This window comes from Perissodus microlepis, chromosome 18 (genome assembly GCF_051167445.1).
Source record: "Perissodus microlepis isolate ML-2025 ecotype Zambia chromosome 18, ASM5116744v1, whole genome shotgun sequence".
Classification (NCBI taxonomy): domain Eukaryota; kingdom Metazoa; phylum Chordata; class Actinopteri; order Cichliformes; family Cichlidae; genus Perissodus; species Perissodus microlepis.
The window spans coordinates 10,732,023-10,759,856 of NC_140478.1; the positions used below are offsets into that span (position 1 = coordinate 10,732,023).

The 27,834-nt window shown below is 39.1% G+C and overlaps 1 protein-coding gene across 6 annotated transcripts; it reads left to right on the plus strand.

The window, feature by feature from the left end:
- The first annotated feature begins 687 nt into the window (after nt 1-687).
- tbl1xr1b (TBL1X/Y related 1b) lies at nt 688-27,785 on the plus strand. 6 transcript variants are annotated; one of them, XM_084912128.1, is made up of 16 exons: nt 688-755; nt 2,882-2,948; nt 8,838-8,941; nt 9,115-9,260; nt 9,764-9,980; nt 11,701-11,833; nt 15,086-15,227; nt 15,605-15,668; nt 15,756-15,853; nt 16,568-16,628; nt 17,009-17,130; nt 18,579-18,653; nt 18,787-18,914; nt 19,543-19,708; nt 19,816-19,917; nt 25,216-27,785. In XM_084912128.1, the coding sequence occupies exons 3-16, from the start codon at nt 8,884-8,886 to the stop codon at nt 25,240-25,242; spliced, it is 1,539 nt and encodes a 512-aa protein (XP_084768254.1). In that variant the 5' UTR covers nt 688-755; nt 2,882-2,948; nt 8,838-8,883; the 3' UTR covers nt 25,243-27,785. The 6 variants fall into 6 exon arrangements, with proteins under 6 accessions (XP_084768254.1, XP_084768259.1, XP_084768257.1 ...); XM_084912131.1 differs by lacking the exon at nt 688-755 and adding an exon at nt 782-941; XM_084912129.1 differs by lacking the exon at nt 688-755 and adding an exon at nt 1,145-1,365.
- The last annotated feature ends 49 nt before the right edge of the window (nt 27,786-27,834 follow it).

A 27,834-nucleotide genomic window follows, 5' to 3' on the forward strand; every position in this document is an offset into this window, starting at 1 on the left:
AAATGAATGCCCGTTTCACACGGCTTCCTTCTGATTACATGCAAATACGACACTACTGCTGTATTATCAGCGCTGATTTGGTTACAGATGATGCGGCAGCTTTGGCAGAACTCTATTTAGCTGTGACTAATGACCAGTCGCTGGTAATTACCCACACATTACTGTGTTGTGGCGGTCGGGTTATGAACACGTGTGAGAATTAAAGTGTTCCACTCAAACACCATTGTTAGTGGTAACCGGGAAATGCAGTGTAACAAAGGCAGTACTAAATACTGTGTAATAGACATCTCACCTGGTGTCGTCACCCCGGTGTGTAAGGCTTAAATGGGGGCATTCGTTTGTCACATTCAAACAATTCACTTTGTAATACAGCACACATTAGATTGCATTATGAAGATGGATTTTTTTTAAAGCAGAGTGTTTTTTTAAAGACACTATAAATTCTAAATGATTACAGTACAGCGTGACTGTGATTTTCATCGTGCACATGGCCGGAATTAGCATGATTATGGATTATGTGTGCAGCTAAAAAAAAAAAGCGCTCTGATAAATCTGTGTAAAACACAGATTGCAATGATGATGTAAGCTGTTGTTGACTTTCCCAGTCTGAATGACTGAGGAAAGGATAGGGGGTGGGGTGTCATTAATCCAGGGCTAGTGGTGACTCGCCAAGAGAAAATGGGGTGTAGTGGGGGATGGGCGAGGACACTGTTATGACTGGTGCTTGGCTGCGGGACAAACTCGCTGAGGACTTGGTATGTTTTTTTCCTAATTCCCCCCCCCCCCCATCTTATCGCTCGGTTTTAGCGTGGAAATGCGTCTCCATGTTGGCGTGAACATATGAAACGGGCGAAGACATTATATTTAATCAACTCCGAGGACAGTTTCAGCATTTGCAAAACCCAGCGTGATTTTTGGTGGCTTTTTTTTGAGGGAAATAGGTTAGTTACCGCTCTATGGTTGTGTTTCAATTACATGTGGACGGAATTAGAAAATACCCTGTTATTCTAACACGAGTGAGCTATTAGTTTTGATTATTTAACGGAACACACGTGGAATATTTTTACATAATGGGCTCCCGTCGTCACGGGTTAATCTTTATATTGAGCTTTAGTCCGCGCCGCTTTGAAATAACAGTTGTTACAGGAGCTCATTTTTGCATGTCGGGTCACTCCAATGTGTCTAATGTCTGAAGCCGTTACAGCCTCTCAACGCCTACCTTTAGCTTTAATATTATAACCTTATCGTAGTTCACATATGTGGGAAAACCACCATTCTTGCAATCGGTTAAAGAGATGACACGGTCTGACTTGAACACGAGAGCTGTGGAAGATATCGCCAATTGAGAGGTTTTTGTCCAAGTAGGTAGGAAATTGTAGCTAACTTGTTAGCATAGCATGCTAGGTTAGCTAGTTAGCTTGTTGGAAGGCTCAGAGCGGCAGCGGGCTGACGACCTCACTGTATTCGTTTGAAATGCAGTTTCAGAGAAGCTAACTTTACTCTGTTGTCGTGAATTGCGTATTTTTTTGTATGAATAAAAAAAGTTACGGGTTAATAGAACTTTAAAATATTTGATTGGCAGATGCGGCTAAGTGCTTGTGAGGAGCATTAAATGAAGTACAGACCGCCTTGCCTGGCTGGCATGTGTACTGACGGGTACGGCCGCCGCCGAGGCAAAACTAATGTTAAGTCGCACGTTAGCTTTTGATTAGCTTTTATCACTGCACATTGCCACTAGACACCACGTTAAAATTGCATCTACACAACTTTTAACTATTCTTTGGTGGTGAAGTTAAAGGGAATGAAACGCAAGTAATTAGCCTTCATTTGACAATTATATCTGGAATGCTAAGGCCGGTAGCGCCCTTTCGCACATTCGCATCTCCCCGTGACACATGACATGCGGACAATTGTCAGCCTACCTAGAAATACAGCAGGAACTATTTAAGTATATTTATTGCTACTCTGTTAATAGATGTGCTGATAGTAGAGAGTTTATTTTAAACAGAGTTGTCTTAAAGGCACTTGGGGGCAGTTTGAGTCATTTATGAGCACACACTGTGCTGATAGTGACTTGTCACACACCAAAGTTCAACTCATTCATTCATCGCTAGCTCCCTGCAGACTAACATGATGACAAATGTATTTAACTTGGCTCCAGTCAGACAGACGACCTTTCGCCTAAAATGGTAACCAAACAAAATCTGATTTGCCCAGTTGAAAGTACTAATATGCAAAATACCACATGAAGAAGTGAGCTATTGTTTGTTAATATTCTAGGCAACAGCTGCCTTTATTACATTGAATCAACAGTGGAACATCTGTATTTCGTTTCCTTTTTACTATTTAAGTGTATTTAAGGCATGCGTCTCTTTTAGAGAAGTACTGCAGGGATTGGTGCCAGGCATGGCACACATATCCATTTGGTGTATTCAGCTTTTTGCATTGCTGACCTAGATTCTCTCATTGTTTTGTGACACGCCCCTTCCTTCAGAGCATTTTACTCAGGTTGCCTTCTCATCCACTTGCTAACAAGCCGTTGCTAAAATGTTCGTTCTCAGCAGGGTAATTTGTCATGGCACTGATAGGGAAAATGTGTCCCGCGTGAATGTTTGGCAGGGCCTGTCTGGTTGTCGGAAAGCTGGAGCAGATTATTTACCTCCACTACATGGGGAGAGTTGGGCTGCGAGTAATAAGGGTGCCACTCATGAGTCTGACTTTTCATATCAAACTTAAAAGATATGAAAATATGTTTTGTTGACTTTGTTTGTTTGTTTTAAGGAGTGATTTCACACCAAGCAGCTTTTGTATGTGTAATGAACTGTAGTGTAGTTACTGATTTTGTAATGGGGCATTTATGTTTGTATTTTTCTTCTCCTAGGGGCTGAAAGTTGTTTCCGAGGACAAAAGCGCTATGATGCGCCTCTGAGGATATCACGATCACATGGGTAACACATATCACTATTTATTGTCCTTCCTTTGCCCTCCCACCCCCTTCCGTAGGTATTGCTTGGTGTCTTTCTCTTGGTTGTGTTGAAAATTATATCGCTAATGCCTAGTGTAGGGACTCTTCTAAAGAAGAGCACAGCAGTCTTTTATCTGTGGTCTAACCAGAAGTTTAAAGTACGGAGCAGGATTTGTGCTTATTGCGGTAATTTCAGGTTTAACCCAGTGTTTGTCAGTATTACAAAGGGGGTTGTATTCGTACAGGGTTACATCACTGTAGTAACTTATGCTGCAGATATAACCTATTTACATTTGAGATAAGGGATCAGCAGGTACAAAATCACTACATGCTGACCAATCAGTTCTCTGTAAAAACAAACAAACAAAACGTTTCATCACTCTTTGAAAATCCGTCTGAACTTGGTTTGTGGATAATACTTGGGGCTAGAGTGTTTATTTTCTTCCTCCTTTGTTTTTTTTCTCCTTGTTGTTCTATTTGCCTTAATACGTGAAGCTGACACTTTCTCTAAGCCTACTTTTGAATTCTGTTTTTATAATTATTCTTTACTTGCTGTTAAACACCATCAGTGCTGGAGTTGAAAAAAGAAAATTGTCTTACACCCTAAACATGATTTAGTCGTTCTGATCATCCCATGTCCTTAAGGTGTAACACTGAGAAGTCCTTTAACTTGCACAGTATTTTTTCCAGCTTTTCTTCCTTGCGTTAAATAAGCTGCACTTGAAGAGTTACTTTTAGCAACTCTTTTTCCAGTTTCACTGACCAAAGCACTTAAACTACACACACATTTATACAGTACTTTCAATACTGTAATTTGCCCCTTAAGAGCACTCTTGTAGCTGATTTGTCTGCAACAGCTGTGTTCCTTTCAGCCTGTATTTTAAATATTCATATTTATAGACTTTATAAATATTCTCTTGCTTTGTAAAATCAGTTGTTCTGCTGCCAGTTGATCTGTCTGTGTTTGCGGTTGGTCACATGCTGCTAATGCGGCCCCTTTTGTGTGAATGTCCTCGTAGCTAGATTAGGAAACCCTGAGTTAACTTATTAAGATGCTAACCACTGTCATGTGACCTTATAGCCTGATTTCTGATATTGGGTAAGTGATCCCAGATAAGGAAGAGATATCCTGGGAATGTTGAAATTAGGGCTGGGCAATATGGCCTAAAATCCATATCGCGATATAATTTGAAGCACGTGCGGTAACGATATATATCGCGATATATTCTTTTCTTCTGTATAAGGTATTTTCCACACTATAAGGCACACTTAAAATCCTTTAATTTTCTCAAAAATCGAGAGTGTGCCTTATGTATGAATTCTGGTTGTGCTTACTGACCTCGAACCGATTTGGGCGTGCAGAAATCTGTTAAAAAATGTTTTAGTACAACTTTGGTAAACCACACTGCTTGATGGATTGTCAGAGCATTACGGCTGCCATAGTGAGGAGCTTTGCGGAGTAATCTGGGTCTAAAACTCCGTCCCCCTTCAGGTCCCAAAGTCAAACGAACACTGAGAGTTAAAAACGGTCTAAATTCTTTCATCTTTAATTAAATCATCAGCGATGCTGCTTTATCGGGTGTAACAATTAAGTTTTACATCCATGCATCCATGAAAACAGAATTTATTAAATTTAACAGGAAGTTAGCTTGCTAGTTTACACCTAAACATGACATACCATGTTCTGACAGAGATTTTTGAAACGAATTAAAACGTACAGCTCTGCTACCACTTCCAACATAAATGAAGACAGAAAACTAAACAGCAGTGGCGTTTGCAGGGTTACTGAAGTTGACTACCTGGTATATAATGTTGTGCTACGTGATTGCTAGCGACACAGCTATGTTAGCATAACATTAGCACAGTGAAGCTGGAGGATGAACTTTTTTCCCACTCGATAAAAGTTAATGTGAGGGATTCTGGTGGTTGGGGACAAATGCAATCGCATAGCAGGATGCTATACACGGGCAAAACTTCAGTCAGGAGAACAACTGAGATTATTCATCCACAATACGAGCTTAGTTATTAATATACTGCAACAACATGGGAATGGAGCAGCTGCGAGAGAATTCAACATTAATGAATCAATGTTACGGAAGTGGAGGAAGCGCAGTTTTTGGCTTTCCCCATATTTCAAAAGTGCTTCATCTCTTTGCTATGACTGTCGCCCGGCATAATTTGCAGATGATAATGGTTTTAGCCGCTGCGATGCTTTCGACCAAAACAGGCGCAGCTTGATGACATCATCAACATGCGCTATCACGATAGAGCGATATAGTCAAAATCTCTATCGTTGGCCAAATTTATATCGTTTCTATTGTATATCGTTTATATCGCCCACCCCTAGTTGAAATGACTACTTATGTAGTACAGGTCCTAGTAATAGGAATGTGAAAGAAAATGTTGAGAATCCAGCATTAATAGATATCACCAGGAATGTCCTAAAATGCTTGGATTTTAGCTAAAGTTGATGTTTGTTAATGATGTCAAATATTTATTTAGAGAATACGTCAATAAATCCCCCCACTGCTTTTACAAAACACCATTGATACCATGTGTCATTATAGGTTTACAGTATGGGAGTGTCTTTGCAGGCTTTTTTTTTTTGTTTGTACGGCTGACTCGTTTGTTGTGTTTTTACACCTGTACAACTATTTTAAACATTTGGTGGGTGGTCATTGAAACTTCATCAGCTTGGTCTGCTGAATGTCTAGTTTTAAAAGAATAAATGAGGCTGAAATGAGAACCAGAGAAACTGGAGAGAGAGAGAGAGAGAGAGCAAAGTGGCATGTAGCATAAAATATATGAATAGTTTGTTTTTGTCTTTAAATGTAAATCAGTGCTGCCAAATTATTATTATAAGAAGTTATTTTATGCTTGTAATCTCTAAATTCCTGCAGTTAACCAGGCTCAGTTTCATGATAAGTCACATATTTAACTGCATACTTTATCTTTAGGAATATCATGTTGATGTTAGTGAAGCTAATAAGAGAGTGAATTATCTGAAGATGAAATGCAGACTAAGAAAACTCACACAGAAAGCTTCAAGCAGTGAAGTGGTAACCAGAGACAGTGGAATATCAATGACATGCAGGAAGTTTAAGTGAAGGATCTGAGTCTTCTCGTAAACGAGGGGAGATATTGAAGGACCTGCCATTGAAGACAAGCAGTATCACTGATTGAAATTTCAGGGGGTGGTAAATACATTAGAGGTTTAATATCACAACTCTATTATCATTTGTACTGGTGTAGTGGTTAACATATTTGCCTTCCACGCAAAAGATCCCAGGTTCAACACCAAGAGGGGACACAGTCTTGGCCTCAGGAGTTAAAAGTTAGTGGACTCCTAACTGTGAATCAAGCTTGGAATAAGGGCGCAGCTGGAAGTACCTTCTCTTTGTTGGTTCTTCCTTTTTGACCTCAGAGTTGTTCAGTCTGTTTTTCTATGTTTAAAATGGCTTTACTGTCTCCTCCACTTCTCCTCAGGCCCTTGCCTACTTAAGAGTGGAGGAGTGGGTTGTCAGCTTTTTTATTGAGAGATCCCCTCCCCTCAGTGTTATGTGTGACTGAACCTGCAAAGATAAATAAGCACATTTGCAGGTGCAGTCACATTGTGCCCTAAATTGAAAATCCACACAGCATCCAAAAATGTCCTTCTTTTTTCTTGCATCAATGAATAATTGTATTCTATTTATTTATTTATTTATTTTAAAAGTAGAACCTTGAGTCTTACATTAGCTGGTATAATGTTAGCATGTAACCAGCTGTTGTTGTTGTTGTCCAAAGATGGGAAGGTCGCATGTCTAATTTGCTAAGAATATACAATTGTAACATGTTTTCTTGTGTTAGAGCCCCGACTGCAGTTTAGGAGATGAAGCTTGAGGTGAGAAGAAAGAGTATGAGGTGGAAATCAGGCAGGGGAGAGAGGAGTGATGGAGGCGATATGATGAAAATAAAAGAAGGCAAGGCAACATGGTGGCTTCCACAAACTAATGCCAATATGTATTTGTCTATGTATTTATGTATTCATTCTAAGTTGATGAGAATGCATCAGTTTGTTAGAAAAATGAATAACACACCCATCTGTGTATATTTATTAGTGCCATAATTTTTTTTCTATCAGATAATCTCGAATTACTTATTCTAGCTTTAATCTTACTGTGAGTGGCTATGTGACAGACGTAGACCTGTCAGTTATTGTGACTTCATGTTGTGTTGGAAGCGATACATAAATGTTAAAAGGTCTAAACTATTAAGATTGCTGTGACAGCCTTTACAGAAAAGTGACCATGACTGATATTCAGACGAGAAGCCAGCATGTTCAGATGCTGTCAGATTAATCAAAAGAAATGCATGTCTGAAAGGGTTTTGGGTAGACAGCTGACTTATGATGCTTAAGCTTTGGGAGTTATGTCTCTGAGCTATTAAGCTGCTAATTAAAATTTCATAACAAGCTTGAAAGTTACCTAAGAGATACTCATAACTCTTTGCTCACCATTTAGATCTGACTTGCATTCAGCTTCTATTTATGTTCGCTTTTAAAGACGCGGGTAGCTGCTGGAGTTTTCTAATGAACAATAGGTGTTGCTACTCAGACTGTACACCACATCATGGGAAGGAGTCAAAACCGGAAGCAAAGACATTGGCAAAGTTATTTTTCCACAAAGTCTCGTGTTTTAAACTATTGACACATCCCCTTTTGTATAATCTGTGAATCACTGAGCTTCTGTATTGACGGTAAAAACCAACACGATTATACACTCAGGTTCTGCACCCAGCTGTGGAGGCACAAGCTGGGTTACAATAATCAAGAGGTTGAAGTGACACCAAAACTGCTGCTGTCACTAGCAGATGTGATGTCAGGTTTGTGAGCATAAAAGCTCACACAGCAGGAGTGCTGCATCAGCTTACATTTATTTGTGCCATAACCATCAAACAGAGATTTTAAGGTGAAGACAGTGCTGTGACAGTAATACACTGGTGGCAAGGGGTGCATATTTTATTGAAATGTGTTGTTAGTTGTCATTTTTTGTTTCCTTCAGTAGAGCTTATGGGAGATTGTGATTTCTTTCAGGCTTTTTGCTAAGTTCTAGTCATACTGCTTCATTGTGAGAAAATGTATCCAGCAGGACTTTCTGACCACCTTGTTATGGATTACTGAAGGGCTTGTACCAGATTCCAGCCCTTTTGGTTGAGTTGGTCTTGGATCTGAGCCTCGGGGATGTGGCAGGAGACATGTTGACTTTTTCAGCAGGCTGGCATCGTGGAAACAGTAGACGTTCTGTCCCTCGTCCAGTCCCCTTGTTTATTTCCACAGTCTCATTTAAACAGTGCAGATTCTGCATGAACAAATATGGAGGACAGACACAAGTACTCGATGGATTATTGCCGAGGTTTAAAGCCCATCTTTCCCAGACGTTTCAGTCTAAAATACCCTGTCTGCCTCGTGAAGGCGGCTGGTAATTATTTCCTGTTGTAGGTTAATGAATGGAAACTGGTGCCCTGCCTAGAGCTAAGTGGTTTCTGCATCCACAAATAAAGAGGAACAAGATGTCGTCATTTATCAAATGACATTTGCGATTGCCTACTTCTGTTTTTGAATATCCAAGATGTAGGTCAAGCAAGTTAATATATTTTTAATGATTTCATTTAAGGATTCATTTTCATTTTCAGTGCATGTATGACCCTTTTAAAACTGATTTAGTGCGCCAGAATACCAACTAATGTTTTTGCAGTCTATTTATGTTGTTGTTGATTTTAACACATGAGTGATCGAGATGTGTACCACTAGAACTCGTTTGCATTTCACTTCTGCAGTGTCTAATACCACCGGCTTTTAATGAACTCTGTGCTCTGTGCTTTACTTTTACAGGCTCCTATCCTGTGCTGACCCAATGGTTTAATCACCAGGACTAAAAATGAGCATAAGCAGTGATGAGGTTAATTTCCTGGTTTACAGATATCTGCAGGAGTCTGGTATGTCCAACAAATCAATATTTGATCAAACAGCTCTGCTTGCTGTTGTAGTAATCGCACTGTTAGTAGTTTTAATATTTGGTCATGAATAACTTTTAATCTTGCAGCATTTGAGTCTGTGGAAATGAACTTTGACTTCATCCTACTTTTTGCATGATCCGTTCTTCCCGCAGGCTTCTCTCACTCTGCGTTCACCTTTGGCATAGAGAGCCACATCAGTCAGTCCAACATCAATGGAGCCTTGGTGCCCCCTGCTGCCCTCATTTCCATCATTCAGAAAGGCTTGCAGTATGTGGAGGCTGAAGTCAGCATCAATGAGGTCAGGGGTCTGTCTTTGCATTGCTATTGACTGATTAGTTCACACTTGAAACATGCTGGAAAGAATAGGTGTAGTGTTTACTTATGTGTCGATTGCTCTGATAACAGTGTAACCACTTCAGTTAGAAATTCTTTTTGGAAATCATGAATGCCAGACCACCTGGCTTGTTATGAACACACTGTTAAAAAGCCAAAATTCATGTTGTTATGGAAGGGGTGAATCTTCAGCAATAATGCTGCTTTGCTTATTTCAGCAAGGCAATGCCAAACACATGCTGGCTGTGTCACAGCTGCTTGGCTCTGTTAGAAGAGCCTGGGTGCTAAACGGAGCAAGTAGTTTCAGTCAGACCTGTTCCTCTTTATCACATTCAGTTTTTCAAAACTAAGATGGCTACTGTCAACGTGCTAATCTTCCAGCTTCCTTCCCCCCCCCCAATTTTTTCCCCCAATCAGTCCAACTCCTTTGGTAATGGGGTTAAATAACACTGTATGTTCTCTTTGTAGGACGGCACCTTATTTGACGGGCGGCCAATCGAGTCCTTGTCTTTGATTGATGCCGTAATGCCAGATGTGGTCCAGACCAGGCAGCAGGCCTACAGAGACAAGCTGGCCCAGCAGCAGGCGGCAGCGGGCAGTGGCAGCAGCACGGGGCCACAGGGAAGCACCAAGAACGGAGAGGGCGCTGCCAACGGGGAGGAAAATGGATCCCACGCCTTAGCCAGTAAGTTTAGCTCATGGTTGTAAACAATCTGAATCAGCTTCTGAACTACCAGCTGTGTTTTCTTGTCTCATGCAGGATGTTATTTTGAGCTAAATGCCTGATACACAGTTATAAAACAAAGGAGTGTTGACACATTTTCAAACATGAGTACACAAAACACCTAGATGATCTACTTTTAGTGAGGCAACAGTACAACCTGAATTAATGTCAGAATCAGGTTATGAGTCAAAAATTATTTTTTTTTTTTTGCTAATTTCACTAGAATGGCTTCATAATATTCTGAAAGATTGCATCTTGTTAAAGCTAACCTCTTTGATTTTTATTTTATTTTTTGCATGATTCTGTCTGCGTGACCTGTTTAATCTTTCCCGTCACGGCTGCGTCACAGTTTGAGGGTTTTGTGTAAAGTGCTTTTGGTTTGGTTGGTTTTGGCCTGACTGTGTTGTACAGTTGTGCTGTTTGTTGTTTTATCATAAAAGGATCATTCCAGTCTGCTTTGTTTCCTCCATTTTCCCAATGTGTTTTAAATACGATAACACATTGAGAATTTAAATCAGATTTAATAACTGCTCCCTATGGCACGATTCAAGTTTTCGAGGATCAAAATGAAGTCATCATTAGCCGGCTCCTTGTGAGTGTATAACATAGGGTTGACTTGCTTGTATTTTGCAGATGACTCTGATTAGCTGCATCCAGAAAGTCCTTCTTACATTTATTTTTTTTTATGTGTTACACCCGCACAGTTTAACCAAAAGGCATTTCCAGTGGAAATGGGCCGACATATCCTCAGCATAACCATGTATAATATCCACAAAGCTTATAAAGAGGTTATACACACACAATGCGGTAATATTATGTTGAAGCACAGTACATATTACTCTGCGAGGCTCCCGACTACGGTAGCCATAATGCTCCGACAATCCATCAAGCGGTGCAGCTTCATAGCTTAGCAAAGTGGTACTAAAACATTTTTGACAGATGTTTGAGCGCCGTGTACCACATCAAATCGGTTCGGTAATAATGATGGTGCGTATGAAAGCAAAGGCATTGTGCATACGCGTTTTACCCATATTCTATCGCAATATTTCATTGTATTATCATTGACCAACATTATACCGATATTACCGTGAGCGGTATGATGTGGCCCAGCCCTACCTGCAATAGTTCATGTGTGCTGGAGCTTTAGGACTTCAAGAACACCGATGACCTACAATTCAGTACACTGCTTAAACGCCTCCACACTGAGGATCTGGTTCCTGCTGTGTGGACACAGTGGTGTTAACCATCTGACCTCAGCACCTCGTGCTTGCGGTTAAGCCACTTTTTATGAAATAAGTTCAAGCGATGATATACTCGTGTGCTGCTGTGGGAATGCTGTGGTTTGTAGGTTGGGTGATGTCAGATTCCCATCATGACTAATCTTGTACAGTGTGATGCGGTTTGCTAGGCTGGTTGATGCACAATAATGTTTAGTGAAAACTGGTTACTCCTTTTCAAATAATTAACTTTTGTAGCAGAAGAACAGGACTCTACTTTTTCTTCTTTGTGTTCAATGAGAGGAAACTAGCATGTGCTCATATAACATACCTTTTCATTATTTTTTCTCATCATTCATGTATTTGCTTCCCTTTTCCTGCTGCACTGCATTCGCTTTGCTTTCTGAAAAATTGCACAGTACTTAAAGAATACTCAAGTTTTTGTTTCACGCTCCTTCCTGTAGATCACCACTCGGAGATGATGGAGGTAGACAGGGATGTGGAGATCCCCCAGAGTAAAGCCATGGTCTTGAGGGGCCACGAATCGGAGGTTTTTATCTGTGCCTGGAACCCAGTGAACGACCTCCTCGCCTCTGGGTCAGTATTACAGTTTTCTGATGCAAACGTGGGATTGTTATGGGCGAGAGTTGGCGCAGCTAAGCGTGTTTCTTTGAAACCTTCACATTATCATCTTTTCACCTTGTAATTCAAATAACCAAAATGATTTAGCTTATCGTTCTTGTCTTTTTTTATATCGGTCGTAATTTAAGTATTTTTACCCAGAGTTCACTCTTGATGATTTATTATAAAGTCCAGATCTGTAAACATAGTTGATCATTTTTAAATGGTTGATTTATAAAAAGAATAACTTGTGTGGAATAGTCAGTGAGCTTTTATCACAGCTAAATGAATGTTTCCCAGTTAGAGGAGTGTTTTCCTGGACAATTTGCTGGTGCACTTCAGTGTAATCACCAGAGATTGGCAGTAACACGTTACTTTTTTCAATTAACAAGTAAAGTAAGGGATTACTATTGCAAAAAAGTAACTAGATTACTGTTGCTTTTCCATTAGCACGCTGTGTTACTGCGTTACTAAACCTTGATTTTGTTTATGAGAGTGTCTAATGACAATGACGTGCGAGTGTGCGACATCCGTGGCAGCAGCAGACGTGTGCAGATCAACAATGGATAATATGGAGTGTTGGAGAGAGTACGACCATGCAGCGTTTAAAGCTGGGAAGTACTGACATTACTCTGAGTTTGATTCCGTAAAAAGTGACAAAAACATTAGCGTCTGTTGTACACTCTGTGTGGGAAGAAAAGTTCTTTCTACAGCAAAAACTTAAAATTGAAATCTGAGCAAGTACCGAGCACGCTGCCACAGGAATGTGAAATTCAGAGAAACCCCCAGATCCCCTCACTGACATGACTGCGGCAGCAGTTTTGCTTGCTTCTATTTGAAAGAGTGAGTGTAAACACAAAAAAATATTTTATTTTATATGCTGGGATATGCAGAAAATAGCTTTAAACAAATTTCTTCAAGTGAGAGAATGTTGCATATTTTTAAATTTTTGCTCGATGCAATATGCATAAAGTTAAAAGATTAAAACAAATAAAACAAGTTTTAAAAAGAGTTTTTCATTTGATTTATATGGTGGATTATGCAGAAGAAATGGAATTGGGCTGAAAGGTCTGGTGCTTTGGGTTGTGTGTCTTGTTTTTAAAAGTAACTAAGTAATAAAGTAATTAATTACTTTTGAAAATAAGTAAAGAGTAAAGTAACAGGATTACTTTCTTGGAGAAGTAATCAGTGTAATAGTAACTAATTACTATATTCAAGTAACTTGACCAACACTGGTAAAATTTCCCACGCGTGGGACTAATAAAGGTTATCTTATCTTAATCACACAGAGGAATCTCTTTACATGGGTGGAGTATGTATTCAAGAACAAAACATGCTGCAAATGTGACACATTTTTCAGAAAACACATGAATCCAACGCAGCAGATTTCCTGACAGGTGTTGATTAAACCCTCACTGACAGATAAAGTGACAAGAATCGTTTTTTGTGTTAACCCTCTGGGGTCCAGGGTATAATTGGCCGTTTTTGACTACTTTTGATTTTACCTCTATATTTCACATTTAAAAACTGTTTTTCTTGCCTTGCTTAGTATCATTATTTTCAGCACAACCTCAAATATCTGAAATTTGTTTTTTCATTTTGGCATACTATATTAGCACTATAGATCTAAATTCAGACAAAAAAATTCAAAATCCGAGTAGAAAAAAGTTATATTTCTTACTGTAAAACCCACAAACATGTTTAACGAATCATTTTCATAACTTGAAATGCAAATAGAAATTGTACATTTCTAAAAAATTATACACAAGTTTTGCAAACAACAAAGTTATATGGTACCATTTACCTAAAAATGCAGCCAAGGCCTCAGGCGTTTTGTTTTTTATTTAACCATTTAAAACAATTTACAGAACAATCAGGTGTGCTGCATCAAAAAGAAGGCACACAAATTATTTGTGCCAGTCCAAAAATAGTTTGTGTTCAGTATAAGACAGAGAAGAACAGCACCGGCCTAAACCCTGCAGGTCTGACAGCAGGAGGTGTATCAGTCCTGTTTTCCATGTGGAGACAGTGTTTACACTGGAATCTGCCTTAAATGGCTTTTTTGGAACAACTGTGACATTCAACAGTATAACTGACACACAATACAAAACAATAACAACACAACACACTAACTATAGCCTCTAAACACGCTAAACATTATTAATGTCCCACATGTGAAAGCTGTGTCATCTTAAAATGGTCATGTGATTTTGACGCGCCGGCGTGTCTGTCGACCCCAGAGGGTTAAACACAATGTTAAATTCTTCTCTATTTGCTTCAAGTGTCAAACTCTGTGCACTTAATTGCCGTTTTACAGTCAGTCTATCTATAGCTGGTGGCTTTTTTTATGGCTTTAAAACCAGGCAGATAACCTCAAGAGTAAGCTTTGTTTCCATGCACCTGTTAGGTAAATGGGCCATACATTAAACCCTGTATTTGCTCTACTCTTATTTAATTACTCGGACCAAAGTTTGTTAAACTCTTAGTCAGACAAACCCACTCATAAATCAGCTCTCTCTGCGGTTACATCAGACATAAACTTCTCCACTCCCACGCTCTACTGTTTGTCAACATGGCTCAAGGGAAATGCCTGAATTTTTCAGCAGTTGAACAAGATGATAAAGAAGAATAATGCATGCAATCCAACAGGATGCACGACCACTATGTGGACTAAAAAAGGCTAAAAATAACGATCATCTGAAAGAAAGCTCTGTTCAGCAGGAATTAAAAGCTGAAACATGGCCAAATAAAGCCAATAACATTTTAAACCTTTTTTCCAAATTAAACCGGCGAGTCTTAATTTATAATGGTAGCCAACCAGAGGTAAGTATTCAGCTGGCTGTTTGCTATGTATTCAACAGTCTTGCTCCTCAGTATGTGCATGCGTCTTAAAATAAAATGGAGAAAAAAAGCGATTACATCTGGAACAATCCTGTAATATAGGAGGGTCTGCGTAAAGGGCCAAGTATCCACATAAACCAACGTGAATGAGTTTTGTGCTTGTAAAATCTCTTTCTCCTTTTTCTTCAACAGATGATGTGAAAAGTTTTGATAGGGATTTTAAAAGATTTTGGATTTGATGATTTGGGTTCAGGTTCGATAAAATGCCTTTAAACCCCAACCCTACTCAGGAGCAATGATGGTCAGTTTTATAACCTTATCAGTACCGATTTTAGAAGTCCAAGTCATGTGGGTGTGCCTAACGCAAGGTTGTTTTGACTCCTTCAGGTCCGGGGACTCGACAGCACGGATCTGGAACCTGAGCGAGAACAGCACAGGCGGATCCACCCAGCTGGTTCTGAGGCACTGCATTCGGGAAGGGGGCCAGGACGTACCCAGCAACAAAGACGTCACCTCACTAGACTGGAATGTGAGTGAAAGTGGGATTGTGTCAAGTTAAACTGTGGAACCCACACACTAACACGATCATACTGAGTGCTCTGTGTTGGTCATCTAGTCTTCGGGTGTGGGTTTGTGCGCCTGTGTGCATGCTAATAAACACAACTTTATCAGGAGGCGTTCCTTCTAACTATAGCCATGTATAAGGAGGCACTCAGATGAGGGAAAAGGCCTTTTCCATAACCAAGCTGCAAACATTTTGTGCTCTTTTGCTCTTATATTTTCCTGTTACCCTTTTTTTGTAGTCAAAGTCGATGCACAACGCTTAAAATGAGCCTCATTCACTTACTCATAAATTAGTCATAATAATTTGGCTGCACCTAATGACACCACGCTTCTTTCCTTCAGAGCGAGGGGACATTACTAGCAACCGGCTCATATGATGGCTTTGCTAGGATATGGACAAAAGACGGTAAGACTCTGGCATCTTCTGCATCGTAGCATTTCAGGCGTTTGTCCCTGGTCTCTTTCCAAGTGGCATTTGGTTATGTTTTTTCAGGTAACTTGGCCAGTACTTTGGGTCAGCATAAAGGCCCTATATTTGCACTCAAGTGGAATAAGAAAGGAAACTTTATCCTTAGCGCTGGTGTGGATAAGGTGAGACACATTGCTTTTCTTTGTATTTTTTTAATTATTATTTATGAATATTTTTGGGGTGGAAATTTTCGGTCGTTGGTTTGGATTCCTGGTCTGACTAAAACAAACAATTTGAACATATTGTCTTGGGTTTGATTATTCATTACTCAAAATATTGCCCATTTTTATAGAATCAAATTTAAAAGCAGAAAATTCGTAATGATATTCTGCTATAAAGGGAAAGTTAAAAATGAATTTGCATAAATGATAATTTAATGACAATTATTTTCTATAATTTTCTTCCTTTTAGCAATAGCAAATTGATGCCATGCACGTCTGTGTGGATATTTTGGATTTGGCTTAGTATGTAACATAATCAGGTTGTTGTATGTCGTAAATGTGAAGGGCAGCATTTCATCTGAAATCACAAAGCTATTTGTTTGTCCAGTCAGAATTATCAACACATGGTTCAACATTGCCACCTAGTGTACAGAAGTATATTAAAACCTTGTCACCTTGGCATTCTCATGATTGACCAAGGGCGTATTGCAATATAAAAATGTCGTTATGTTTGTGATATAGTTGTGTAGTTTTGTATTATCTCTGCTTGTGCAGCAACAAATTATGAAAAGATTGCAAGATGTTAAAAAGAGTGTTTTATTCTATGTAATGTTTTTGATTGTTTTTTATAAATGACACTAGTTCGTCATAAAAAGCATCTCTATCTTCACACAGACGACAATTATTTGGGATGCACACACGGGAGAGGCGAAGCAACAGTTTCCTTTCCATTCAGGTGAGTGACAGGAGTCAGCTGGATTGTTCACATGACGTTTCCTGGAGTGTTTCTGTTTTTAGGCATACGTTACCTTTAGTTGAACTGCAGTGTGAGAGCACAGTGAGAAGACCTTCACTTATTTCTGTCTAGTTTTTCTGGACATTGTGACTGAGCTTTGATCCTGTGATATTCAAGCTAGTATATCTTTACACACAGGTATCATTTCAGCTTTGAATGAATAGACAAAGCTTTTTTTCTTTTGTTTTAAAACCATATGTTGATCTAATGATCAGATCTAATGTGGAAGGAAGAAATCTTTACTGTGATTTGTTCTTTGTGATCTTCTACGTCAACTTACTGCTACATCAGCCTTAAGCTATATCTTTACCTCTCCACAGCACCCGCTCTGGATGTCGACTGGCAAAGCAATAACACATTTGCCTCGTGTAGCACAGACATGTGCATCCATGTGTGTAAGCTGGGCCAGGACAGACCTGTGAAGACCTTCCAGGGACACACGGTGAGAATAGAACACTCCAGTGTTAGCACTCCATTGCACAAGTAGGAAAACAGCTCTGCTGCTGAAATGCGCTGTATTTGATCAGTGACGTGCGGTGACTTTTACAGAAAGACAAAGGGAGAAGGTTGTTGCCCAGAGACACAAACAGAAACATGTTCCTTCATTATTTAACAAGATAAACTGGATCAGATTAAACATTTATGCTGCCTGTCTACACTCCTTCCTAGTTGATGACTTGTAAAATATTACTTTTCTAGTTAAATGAATATCTGCTATACCAAAATGAATTACTATTAGCTGAAAATGGCGTGTTGGATGAAGTTTTCAAACCATTCCTTTAGGTAGGGAAGCAATAAAACACGGTATAATCTGTATAATTGCAAAATTGTATCAAGTAAGTATCAAAAATAAGAATTTTTCAAATATTGCTGCTGCATGAATAAAAATGTTTTTAAAAAGTGTAATAAAATGTGTTAATAGCAAAAAATCAATAGAATGAAAAGCGTTGACAGTACGATTAACTGTCAATATCTAAAATGTTAATGACAAATAAAGGTGGAGTGTTGGTTAAACTTATATTCAGTCAAACATTGTCACAACTTTCCTTGGTAATGTACTAAAGCAGCTAGTATCAAACTTTTCACTCTTCATTTTCTCTACATCACACACGTTGGCCACACTGATTAGCAAGAGGCAACTCGGTGATGCTTGTTTACTTGCTAATACTAGCTGTGCTTCCACACAAAGCCCAGATCTGACTGATCTCAGAGCAGTAAAGGCAGAGCCAGTCCTTGTGACCCGCACATTGGTCTGATCAGTTGACAATAGCAGACTGTGACCACAAGATGGCAGTAAAGTAAAGGATGAATGCAAACTGGCAGGGAGCTTTGTGACAGCTGTCTGAGATGAAAGGAGAGGGATCACTTTACAGTGGTTCAGTTAAATTTATGTCTATTATTAGGTTTGACTATATTTAGATGGAACATTACTGTGTTACATGGTGGCACTCCCTCCTTTTGGTTTCTGATAAAAGTTATAGTGCTCATAAAGTGCATTCAGTCAGTGGTAAAAAAAAATAAATCTACAATTATCGTACCATTATGTGTCACTGCCATTATCATTTGTCTCTGTCATAAGCTGATGAGCCTGATAGGCTGGTTATTAACTAATTTATTTCATAGAAATATGGACTATGCAGGTCAACACGATTGTTATGGCAAAGAGTCTGTTTTTTTTACCCTTCTCATTTTTGGCCAGTTTGAAAATAAAAATGTGAGCTGGAGTAAATGAAACCCTAACCTTGGAAAAGATTTGTGTAAAGTCTTGAATTTAGAAGAGATTTTTGTTTGGTCATAAGCCAGTGTTATCCTCATGTAGTGTATTGTATTATCTGTGGCCGTGTGCGCCAGTCATACTTTTTGTTTACACTCACGTCTTTCTCACCCTAGAATGAAGTGAACGCCATAAAGTGGGATCCTACTGGCAGCTTGCTGGCCTCCTGCTCCGATGACATGACCCTAAAGGTCGGTTCACTCAACGCAATGAGTTCTAACAGAAAAGAACAAGCCGGGCCTTCATAGGAACACTGTATCCCAAGCGTACATTACAAATCAAATTAATAGCTTTTAAATGTTGCCTTGATTTTCTCTCACATAGATCTGGAGTATGAAGCAGGATTTGTGTGTCCATGACCTCCAGGCCCACAGTAAAGAAATCTACACCATCAAGTGGAGCCCCACAGGCCCTGGGACCAACAATCCCAACGCCAGCCTCATGCTGGCCAGGTAAATCGAATGAAACATGTTCCTAGTTTTTCATCTTTTTTCTCTCTATGTCATGTATCAAAGGGGATTTCTATTTATAAGGGAATGTTAATGGTATGTAAATTGTTGTTGGTGGAACACCTTTAGAAAACAGTCACAGATATAAACAGATTGTTTATAGTAAATGGCCTTTTTAATACTAACATTTTGGGAGTTTTTCAGTTAAACGTAACTATGGCATGAGAGTTAAATTCTTGTTTGTTTGTCTGAGATTTGATGTATCCCTTTGAAAGAACAGTCCAGAGAAAAATGTTTGCTTTCAGTTGGATGTGCTCAGGATTTGGACATGGTTCACTACACAATGCAAATAAGAGTTGGCTGTGCATTAGCCAGCATTATTACTTCCTTGTATTTTCTCTGAATTCAGGGTTCATTAACTGCATGTTTAACTGAATAAAGAATCATTGTAAATAATTAAAGCTTAGAATGGGTTATTGGTTTGTTATTGGTAACATCGAGCAGCCTAAAAAAATACATCTTCATTTCTGTGTCTGGGATAACGCAGCTCTGACACAGTGTATTTTATATCTGGCACATGGTTCTTGACACATGACCCTTTGCATCCTCTCTCGTTCCCCTCTCTCTGCAGTGCGTCGTTTGACTCAACAGTGCGTCTGTGGGACGTGGAGTGGGGCGTGTGCATCCACACTCTGACCCGCCACCAGGAGCCCGTCTACAGCGTGGCCTTCAGCCCAGATGGCAGGCACCTGGCCAGCGGCTCCTTTGACAAGTGTGTCCATATCTGGAACACTCAGGTCTGTGATGCTACCTTCAAATTAAAAGCTGATCTGGTAATACATGCTGAACCACAATATTCTAAAGATGTTGCCTGTTATTGATGAATCTGTGTGTGTCTCTCCAGACGGGTGCTTTAGTCCACAGCTACCGAGGGACAGGTGGGATCTTTGAAGTGTGCTGGAACGCCACAGGGGACAAAGTAGGAGCCAGCGCATCTGATGGATCGGTGAGTTTTGCTGCCTGAGAGCTTCGTCACTCCCAGTAGTATCCACCCACATGTGCTCTGGCCTGTGTCTACAACTTTCACACCACCTTCCTGACCATAGAAATGTGTCAGCCCCATTTAATATAGGTCTTACCAAGCTGTTCTGATAGAATGGGCTGGGGGTCTACTACAAGTACATCTGCTGCTAGTATTACAGTAGCAGAAGTATTTGGTCATTTCTCTCGCTTAGAAACTTTCCTAAGCAAAATTGACTGTTTGACTGTAGCCATGACCTGAGCTGATTATTCTGTGAGCTGTCAGCTAACAGCCTCTCATAAATGGTGAATTCAGAACTTTATTCATATTTGTTGGATTTGTTAGCACTTTTGTCAGCCATGAATGAAGCACTTCAATCTAAAGGCTTCATTTAAAATGCTCTATCAGGGTAAGATTTATGGTCATCATGGCATCAAATAGCCGTCTGTCTGTTTACAGATGCTTCTTAACCGAACTCTAAAAGGTTTTTATCTGCATTTGAATGAAACTGCAGAAGTCCCATAAGAGGTTACAAGGAAGCGCAGAGTTGCATATACACTTTCTTATGAGTGGATTGAAAAGGCTGGAGTACATCTACTGTTGAATTATTTAATTGGATTATAGGCTGATATTGATAGCAGGATTGTTAATTGGCCTTAGAGTGCTGGCTTTTATGTGAGCTAAAAGCTCTGTTGTGTATGAAGCAGAGCTCTGTTAGTAGTGTACCTTTCCCCAGGCACACCGAAAATGTTGTTCTTGTAGGTCTCGTGCTTTTCAAACATTATGCCTCTGCATTATGAAGTATTTGTCTCTTGCAAACTGACACAGCAGTGGGCATGGAAACATTCGACTAGTAAGCAGCTACGTGCTAAGCAGTAGGAGAAAATGAGGAACAGTGTAGATATGTTTCCTGTTTTTTGGGGCACAAAACCAAAAAAGGAAAGGAAATTTGAACGGTTTGTATTTTTGTATTATTTCAAAGTACCCCTCAAGTTGAAATGCTCAACTTATGCATTCTATTGCTCATTATGGCACAAAGTTACACTGCTCTAGCAAGGTACTGTTATAGTATGTTTATAACATAACATCCCGGACTGGACCTTCCTATATAGAGTATGTGTCCTCTATATGTACCTATCTTGGACCACTCCTGAGAAAGACTTAAAAATGTTCCTTTTCTATTTTGCAGTTTGAAAGGTAGTTCGGTTTTATTTTGAAATCCATGCTTTTATTTTGAAACAGGAAACTGGCGCAAAACCCTTAAAGGGCTTGTTAGTAACGTTTGTTTTAGGATATGATAAATAGTGTACCTTAAAGTGAAAAATATGTACATTTCCTGTGCCAGTTAGTACCTGGCTGACAGTGGCACAAGGTTTGTTAACGTTTCCTTTAATGGAATAAGTTATGTGCAATCACAATGTCGTTTAATAGAGTTTATGTGAAGTTAGTGAGGTGATATAGTGAATTGAGTGATGTAAATTTGATTTGTATGCTATATGTGAGCAGGAGAAATGTATTTCCTTGATATTTTGATGTTATGGTAGTAATATTGTTGGTTTTGGTTTGCTCCTAGCTCTTACGGTGTCTTCACGGAATATTTCAATAAAAACTTTTCCAATAAAACCTCTGTGAAGCGTCAGTATAAGAGACCATCATTCAGCCAGGGATGCTACACCGTTATCAGCCAAAACAGTAGAACAATGACACAAACTGCTGAGCGGCTCTTCCTGTGACTCTCAAACTTTATTTTTAAGCTGAAACAAGTTGCCATATTTCCTACGAAACACAATTTCCATACACTACCTAAAATTTGTGTTGATCTGTCACCACAAACCGATTTAAAGTGTGACAAACAAAAGCGGTTAGGTCAAGTGAAGCAATGCTTTTTAAGTGTGAAAGGCATTTTGTGCTTTGTTGAAACAGGCTGCAATGCTGCTGATTTTTATCACTTTGGTTGATCGTGTGCTCATTTGTGGACTTTTTGTAAAGGGCAACTGACATTTTGCTGTAGAGATGATTTAGCTGTGTGTGAAGAAGACTGATGTAGAGTGCTGTGGAGGTTTCCAAACTGAGGAACTTGTTTGTTTGGGATGTTGATTCTATATGTTTTAGAAAATGGCCTGGAAATGTGTATTTGGGGAAGTGATCATATAGATTTCAGATATAAGCCATCTCAGCTTCAACCCTCCTTTTCTCCCCAACCTACTTCTTCAGAATTATACATCCTGTCTTTCACACATGCTCTGAATTAAGGATATGACTGGCTGAGTAGCGTCATGTGGAATGAGTTCCTGCCATTGGTTTGTTTGCGTACATACACTGATTATCATAAAGACAAAGGAAAAAGTGGTGCAAGTTAAAATAAGCTTACTGTACATATGAGAAAGAGTTAAATAGAAAGGGTCTTAAGTTGGACTGTTGGTGACCTAAACTATATGTTTATTATGCTGAAATGCCCACTAGTCTTCTTCACACTGCAGTGCGTTCAGTTTCCACAGTATCACACAGGGTTCGTACGGGTTCTCGAAATCCTTGAAAATGTTTGAATTTTAATGTTGTATTTTCAAGGTTTGAAAAGTGCTTGAATTTCAGATGTGGTGCTTGAAAGTGTAACTGTATTTCATTCACCACAAATAACTATCTGGTTGAATAGTTTTCTTATCAGATAGAGAAATAAAATGAGTCGCAAAATGTAAAAGCAAAATTTCGCCGTCGGGGCTGCCTTGCACCTCCGTCTGTTTCAACGTGCGACCCCGCCCCTCCCTTGAACAGTCGGGGATGAGTGCGCTAACATACCTGTAGGCTGCTGTTTTAATGAGTGTTTGATGGAACAAATGGCGGAGTTTGCGCTCTCCAGTCGCATGATAGGTGAGTGCTAGTAAATAATTTTCCAGTACGTGTACGTTACACATGCTATTTTTTAAAATTATGATTATTATTTTGCTATCAAACTCGCTGGAGAAATGATTGAAATGCACTGAGTGAGAAGCAGTATGGCAGCGCTATTATGGAATATGCTGTGAACTTAGCTAACATTACTTAGCAGTAATATGAGAACGTGTGGATTTCAAACTATGTACCAGGTTTTAAATTGTGTTGATAGGCCACGTAAAACCGATGTTTTTTTTTTTTTTTTTTTTTCTGAATAAAACTGTCGTTTACTCCGGGAAGAAACGGTAAAAACAGCGTTTTCTAAGGAGCGCGCTAGCAAACACGCTTTGATTGTGAGTGGAAAAAAGAAAAAGAAAAAACACTCCTTCCCTATTGGTGGAAAAATGTACCTTGTGGACCAATCAAAAAATGATATGGCAACATGTGGCATTTGGTTGTTTGGGAAGAGGGGGAAGTTTTAGGAGTGAGCGAAAGAGAGAGAGCGAGAGTTTTGATACGTGAGAGGTTTGTGACGTTTACCGTGTTGGAGTCTCAAGTTAGTGTGTTGTCTTGTGTAGTTAGTGTGTAGTGTAGTCGTTGTTTTGTTTTGTGTGTCAGTTCTACTAGTGAACGTCACAGTTGCTGCAAAAAAGCCACCAAAGGCAGATTGCAGTGTAAACGCTGAGTGACACAGCTGCTGTGAGACCTGCAGGTTTATCCCTGTGCTGTTCTCATCTGTGTTATAGTGGACACAAACTATTTTTTGGAGTTGCATAAATAATTTGTGTGCCTTCTTATTTAACGAAGAGCACCTGATCGTTCTGTAAATGGTTATATAAAAAAAGTCTGAGCCTTGGCTGCATTTTAGGTAAATAGTACCATATAACTTTGTTTGCAAAACTTGTGCATATTTTTTTTTTAAAAACGTACAATTTCTATTTGCATTTCAAGTTATGAAAATGATTAGTTAAACATGCTTGTGGTTTTTACAGTCAAAAATATCACTTTCTACTCATGTTTTAAGCACAATATTTACATATTTACAGTATGTCAAAATGAGTAAATAACAGATTGGCAAGATAAACAGTTTTTAAAGGTGAAATATAGAAGCCAAATCAAAAGTAGTCAGAAACAGCCAATTATACCCTGGACCCCAGAGGGTTAAAGGCTAAGAGCAAAGTTGTCACCAAGTACTGTTTATATTTGTGTGTATTGCTGCAGCTTTTTTGAGTATTAACTTGGTGCCTTTGGGTGAAATAATGGTAATATGAGGGACTGATCCATATTGTCACAAAGAACAGCCACTTGTTTCTGTGCTACCAAAGTTTCATTCAAACTGTGTTTATCGTCAGCACCGACACATTAAACTACTTAAACATTATAAATGTCTTCAATCTCACACTGAGGCCTGTGGGGCACAATCGGCCACTGAGACAGTTCACACATTTATGTGTGTTTGTATATGAATATTTCATACTTTAAGGCTGCCTGTTTATTTAACTGAGATGAGCAAAGTACAGTGGAATTGTACATAATAATATGACAGATGATAAATTCAATAGATTTTAAGTAGATGCTTGTGCATTCTTAAAGTCTCATATGTTGAATTGAACTATGTGATCTGTTCAAAGCCTCCCAGTCAGTGCTGTTCTCCATGCTTGTCTGACTGTACATGATGTTATTAGCACAAACACTTTAAAGGTGATCATTTAGGACTTCAGCAATAATACAGACAGCAATGTATTTAGCAATAGAACAGTTTTATTGGGAATTAACTTAAAAAACAAACAAACATCTGTCTCCTATTTTCTGTCACACAGGAAAGAAGCATCAATATCTGATGATTATTTATTTCTTTTTGGGGGGTTTTTTTCAACAGGAGAAGAATATCTCTAACAAGTTGATTTGTTCACATCTTAATTTTTAAGTGAAATGTGCATTTTGAGTTTATACACTATGTATATAAGGCGACCGTCCTTTTGCAGTATTTTTGTGTGGTGCGTTTTTCTGTCTTAACAAAAGGGGAACAAAGGTGGTTAAGTTCACCTAGGATGATTTGTTTTAATTTTCACATGGTCTTACAGAGGTGATGCAAATTGAAACATGCACTTTTTGGGGGGGGTGCTGGAAAAAAGCTTGAAAAGGGACCTTGAAAGTGCTTAAAAGTACTTGAATTTCACCCTGAAAAAGGTGTATGAACCCTGATCACATTTTATTGTGTTTTACTGGCTTGCTGAACACAGTTGTCTAAACATGCCACAGGGGAAGTATGGCCCTCGGCTCTTTTTGGGTTCTGATTGGAAAATATTTGTACACCTTGAAGCGTACACACGGCTTCTGACTATGGCAACTGAAACTCATAGCACACTGGGTGACAATTTGTCTAACCACATATGCCTTCCTGTTTGACAGGTATGCGTACTAGACCTGAGAAAATGACACTCATCGGGGGGAGCCATGGACCGACTACGAATGTGTACATAGCCAAAATGACTGTCCCTGCCTGTCCGCCACACTGCTGTAGTCCCACAGATGCCATGGCCCGCTGTTACAGCCAACTGGAGCACGCCCTCCATCAGACATAGACCCAAGGACCACACCATGGCAACAAACAGTTTATATGCAAATGCATCAGATATGCCAGGTCTGCATGGACATCAGTCTTTGCTCCTCAGACCTGCAGGAGTTAAACATTTCTTTGTTATCACACAGTATAAATGTGTCACCACAAGCAAACCAAAACACCAGGATTCCTCTTGATTTCGCTCTTTTTGTCCTTTGTATCCGACTTGTAAAGACTTTTGTTCTCTGGTGTGTGCATATTGCATATGTCAGCATTTAGTGTCCTGTGGACATTGTTGTGTTGAGTTTGGACTTTATTGGTCTCTGTAAATTACATGTGAGATGGGAGAGAAGAGAGAGGAGATGGGAGATGTTTGTTTTTGTTTTTAAAGAAAAAAGATGTTTGTCTTTTAAAAAGTGGATGTTCAGAGTCGTTCATTTGGAGAAAAATTCATTTACTGCAGTCTTTGAGGTTCAAAAATGCAGGTGTATAGTTTTGTCAACTCTATTTTTATCCAGTAGGTTCGTTCCATTTTTTGCCATTTAAAAAAAGCAAACAAAAAACTAAATATGAAGCAGTTAATCAAAGGTTGAACTGTCCTTTGTTTGCAACCTTTATCCTCAGAAATGGTTTTCAGGTAATCACAGTTCATCAGGTTGTGTTGGTGCCCTGAAGAATTCAAAATCTCCTGGCTGAAAAATGATCTGTGTAGCTTTTAACACTGATGACAGCAGTGCTGTTGAAGAGCGGTCAGCTTCAGGTTCACGTCTTTGAAACTCACCTCGTCCTTGATCTGTCGGTGCAGATATCACTTGGTGGCAGAGACGGGAAAACCAGCCCATTACTTCATCGGATTTTTACAATTAATAGTCCTAATTGCACTTGTTTTCTCAGTTAATGGCTTGTTGCTATCCATTGTTTTTCATAATGCAGCTTTGTTGGTCTAATTGCTTCTCGATACCGGAAACAATTAGACCAAGATGATCTGGAGTGTTGTTTCCTGCTGTTGTCAGGTAGTAGTTGACCAGCATTAACACACATACACACACACACACACACACACACTCACTCTGGAGACAGGCTGTGTTCAGGCCTATGCATGGCTAGACGGTGCTTTTGTGTGCAGTGTTCAGAGTTGGCATTTTGAGTCAAGTCTGCTTTTGAAAAGTAGACTCAGCATAGGACTCGTTGTAACGTGTTGTTAGCTCAAATGACTTAGAATGCGTTCAGTAGGAAAAATAAGGTTAGCAGTGTCTCGTCTGGCTCGTTTTTGAGGCAAGTCTGTGTTGTTGAAAAGCAGACTCTCAGCATAGGACTTGTTGTAACATGGTATCTGCATATAATATATATAAATACATTTATGAATATATATCTATGCTACTACAGGGGATTTTTGTGTGTGTATGCCACTCCTACGTTATGGGTGGATTTTTAAAGTAACCTTTTCAAGACTCATGAAATACAGTACGTGATGTTCTTGTGCATCACTGATAGTTGTGACCATGAGGAATGGTTTTTATTTATAAAATACCATTAAACAGTTATAACTAAATTTAAAAGAAAAAGACAAAATGGTAGATTTTTGAATATTATTATTTTTTTAACCTGCACTTTAGGTTCAAATGGAGAAACTGTCTCAGGCACATCTGATTTAAGAAGTCCCTGAGGACGGCTCAAATGATTTAGAATGCGTTCAGTAGGAAAAATAAGGTCAGCGGTGTCTTGTCTGACTCGTAGGGCACTTCAACGTTGAGATAAACTAACTTCATGGCATTCCCGCTCTCATCTCGTAGCCATAACAACACCCTCAGCTGGATATGTGCACACACGTCGCTGGATAATGAGGTTTTTTCTTCAACATGTTACTTGTCTTTTTCTTTTTCTTTTTTTTCTTTTTTTAAAAAAATACTGAAGCTGAACTATGCTGAAGTTTGCTTTAATACAGTCAGCAGTACTTGGAGTGAATCACAAGGACGCTATTTCAAATGATGTCTATGACGGTGGAATGGTATTTTATAATGGTTTGTTTTTAGACGATAAGCTTTTTACGCTGCATTCAAGTGTGTTCGCAATTTTATTTTATTTTTTAATTTTTGTTCCTTCCAAAAGTACTAATTCTATCTTTGCTAAGTTGGAGAGCCCTTGAAGGTTTTGTACTGATCAAAACTTTTGTAATTTTGATTTATTTGTAGCTGTATACTCAAAAGGAACAGCAAAAAGAAAAATCTGGATTTAATTGTTGATGTATTATAACACAACGTGTAAATACTGATTTTAAGATTTGTTGGGTTTTTTTTCGTCTTTTCCCTTGTACTCTCTTTCTCTCTCACTCACATGGCTGCAGTCTGCAGCCTCCTGATCAGACTGTTGTAATATCACTCAGATCTCAAGGTCTAGAATAAAATCTATTTTGATAATATCAACGTCTTTGCTCTTTTGCTTGTTGATTTCCTGTGTCTGAGTCATTT

What these genes read in the sequence shown, in the direction of transcription:
- tbl1xr1b (XM_084912128.1), top strand. Translation starts at nt 8,884, where the DNA reads ATGAGCATAAGCAGTGATGAGGTTAATTTCCTGGTTTACAGATATCTG. An exon ending in TAGGATATGGACAAAAGACG is followed by an intron (nt 15,669 to 15,755) that starts GTAAGACTCTGG and finishes ATGTTTTTTCAG; the next exon opens with GTAACTTGGCCAGTACTTTG. An exon ending in CCGATGACATGACCCTAAAG is followed by an intron (nt 18,654 to 18,786) that starts GTCGGTTCACTC and finishes TCTCTCACATAG; the next exon opens with ATCTGGAGTATGAAGCAGGA.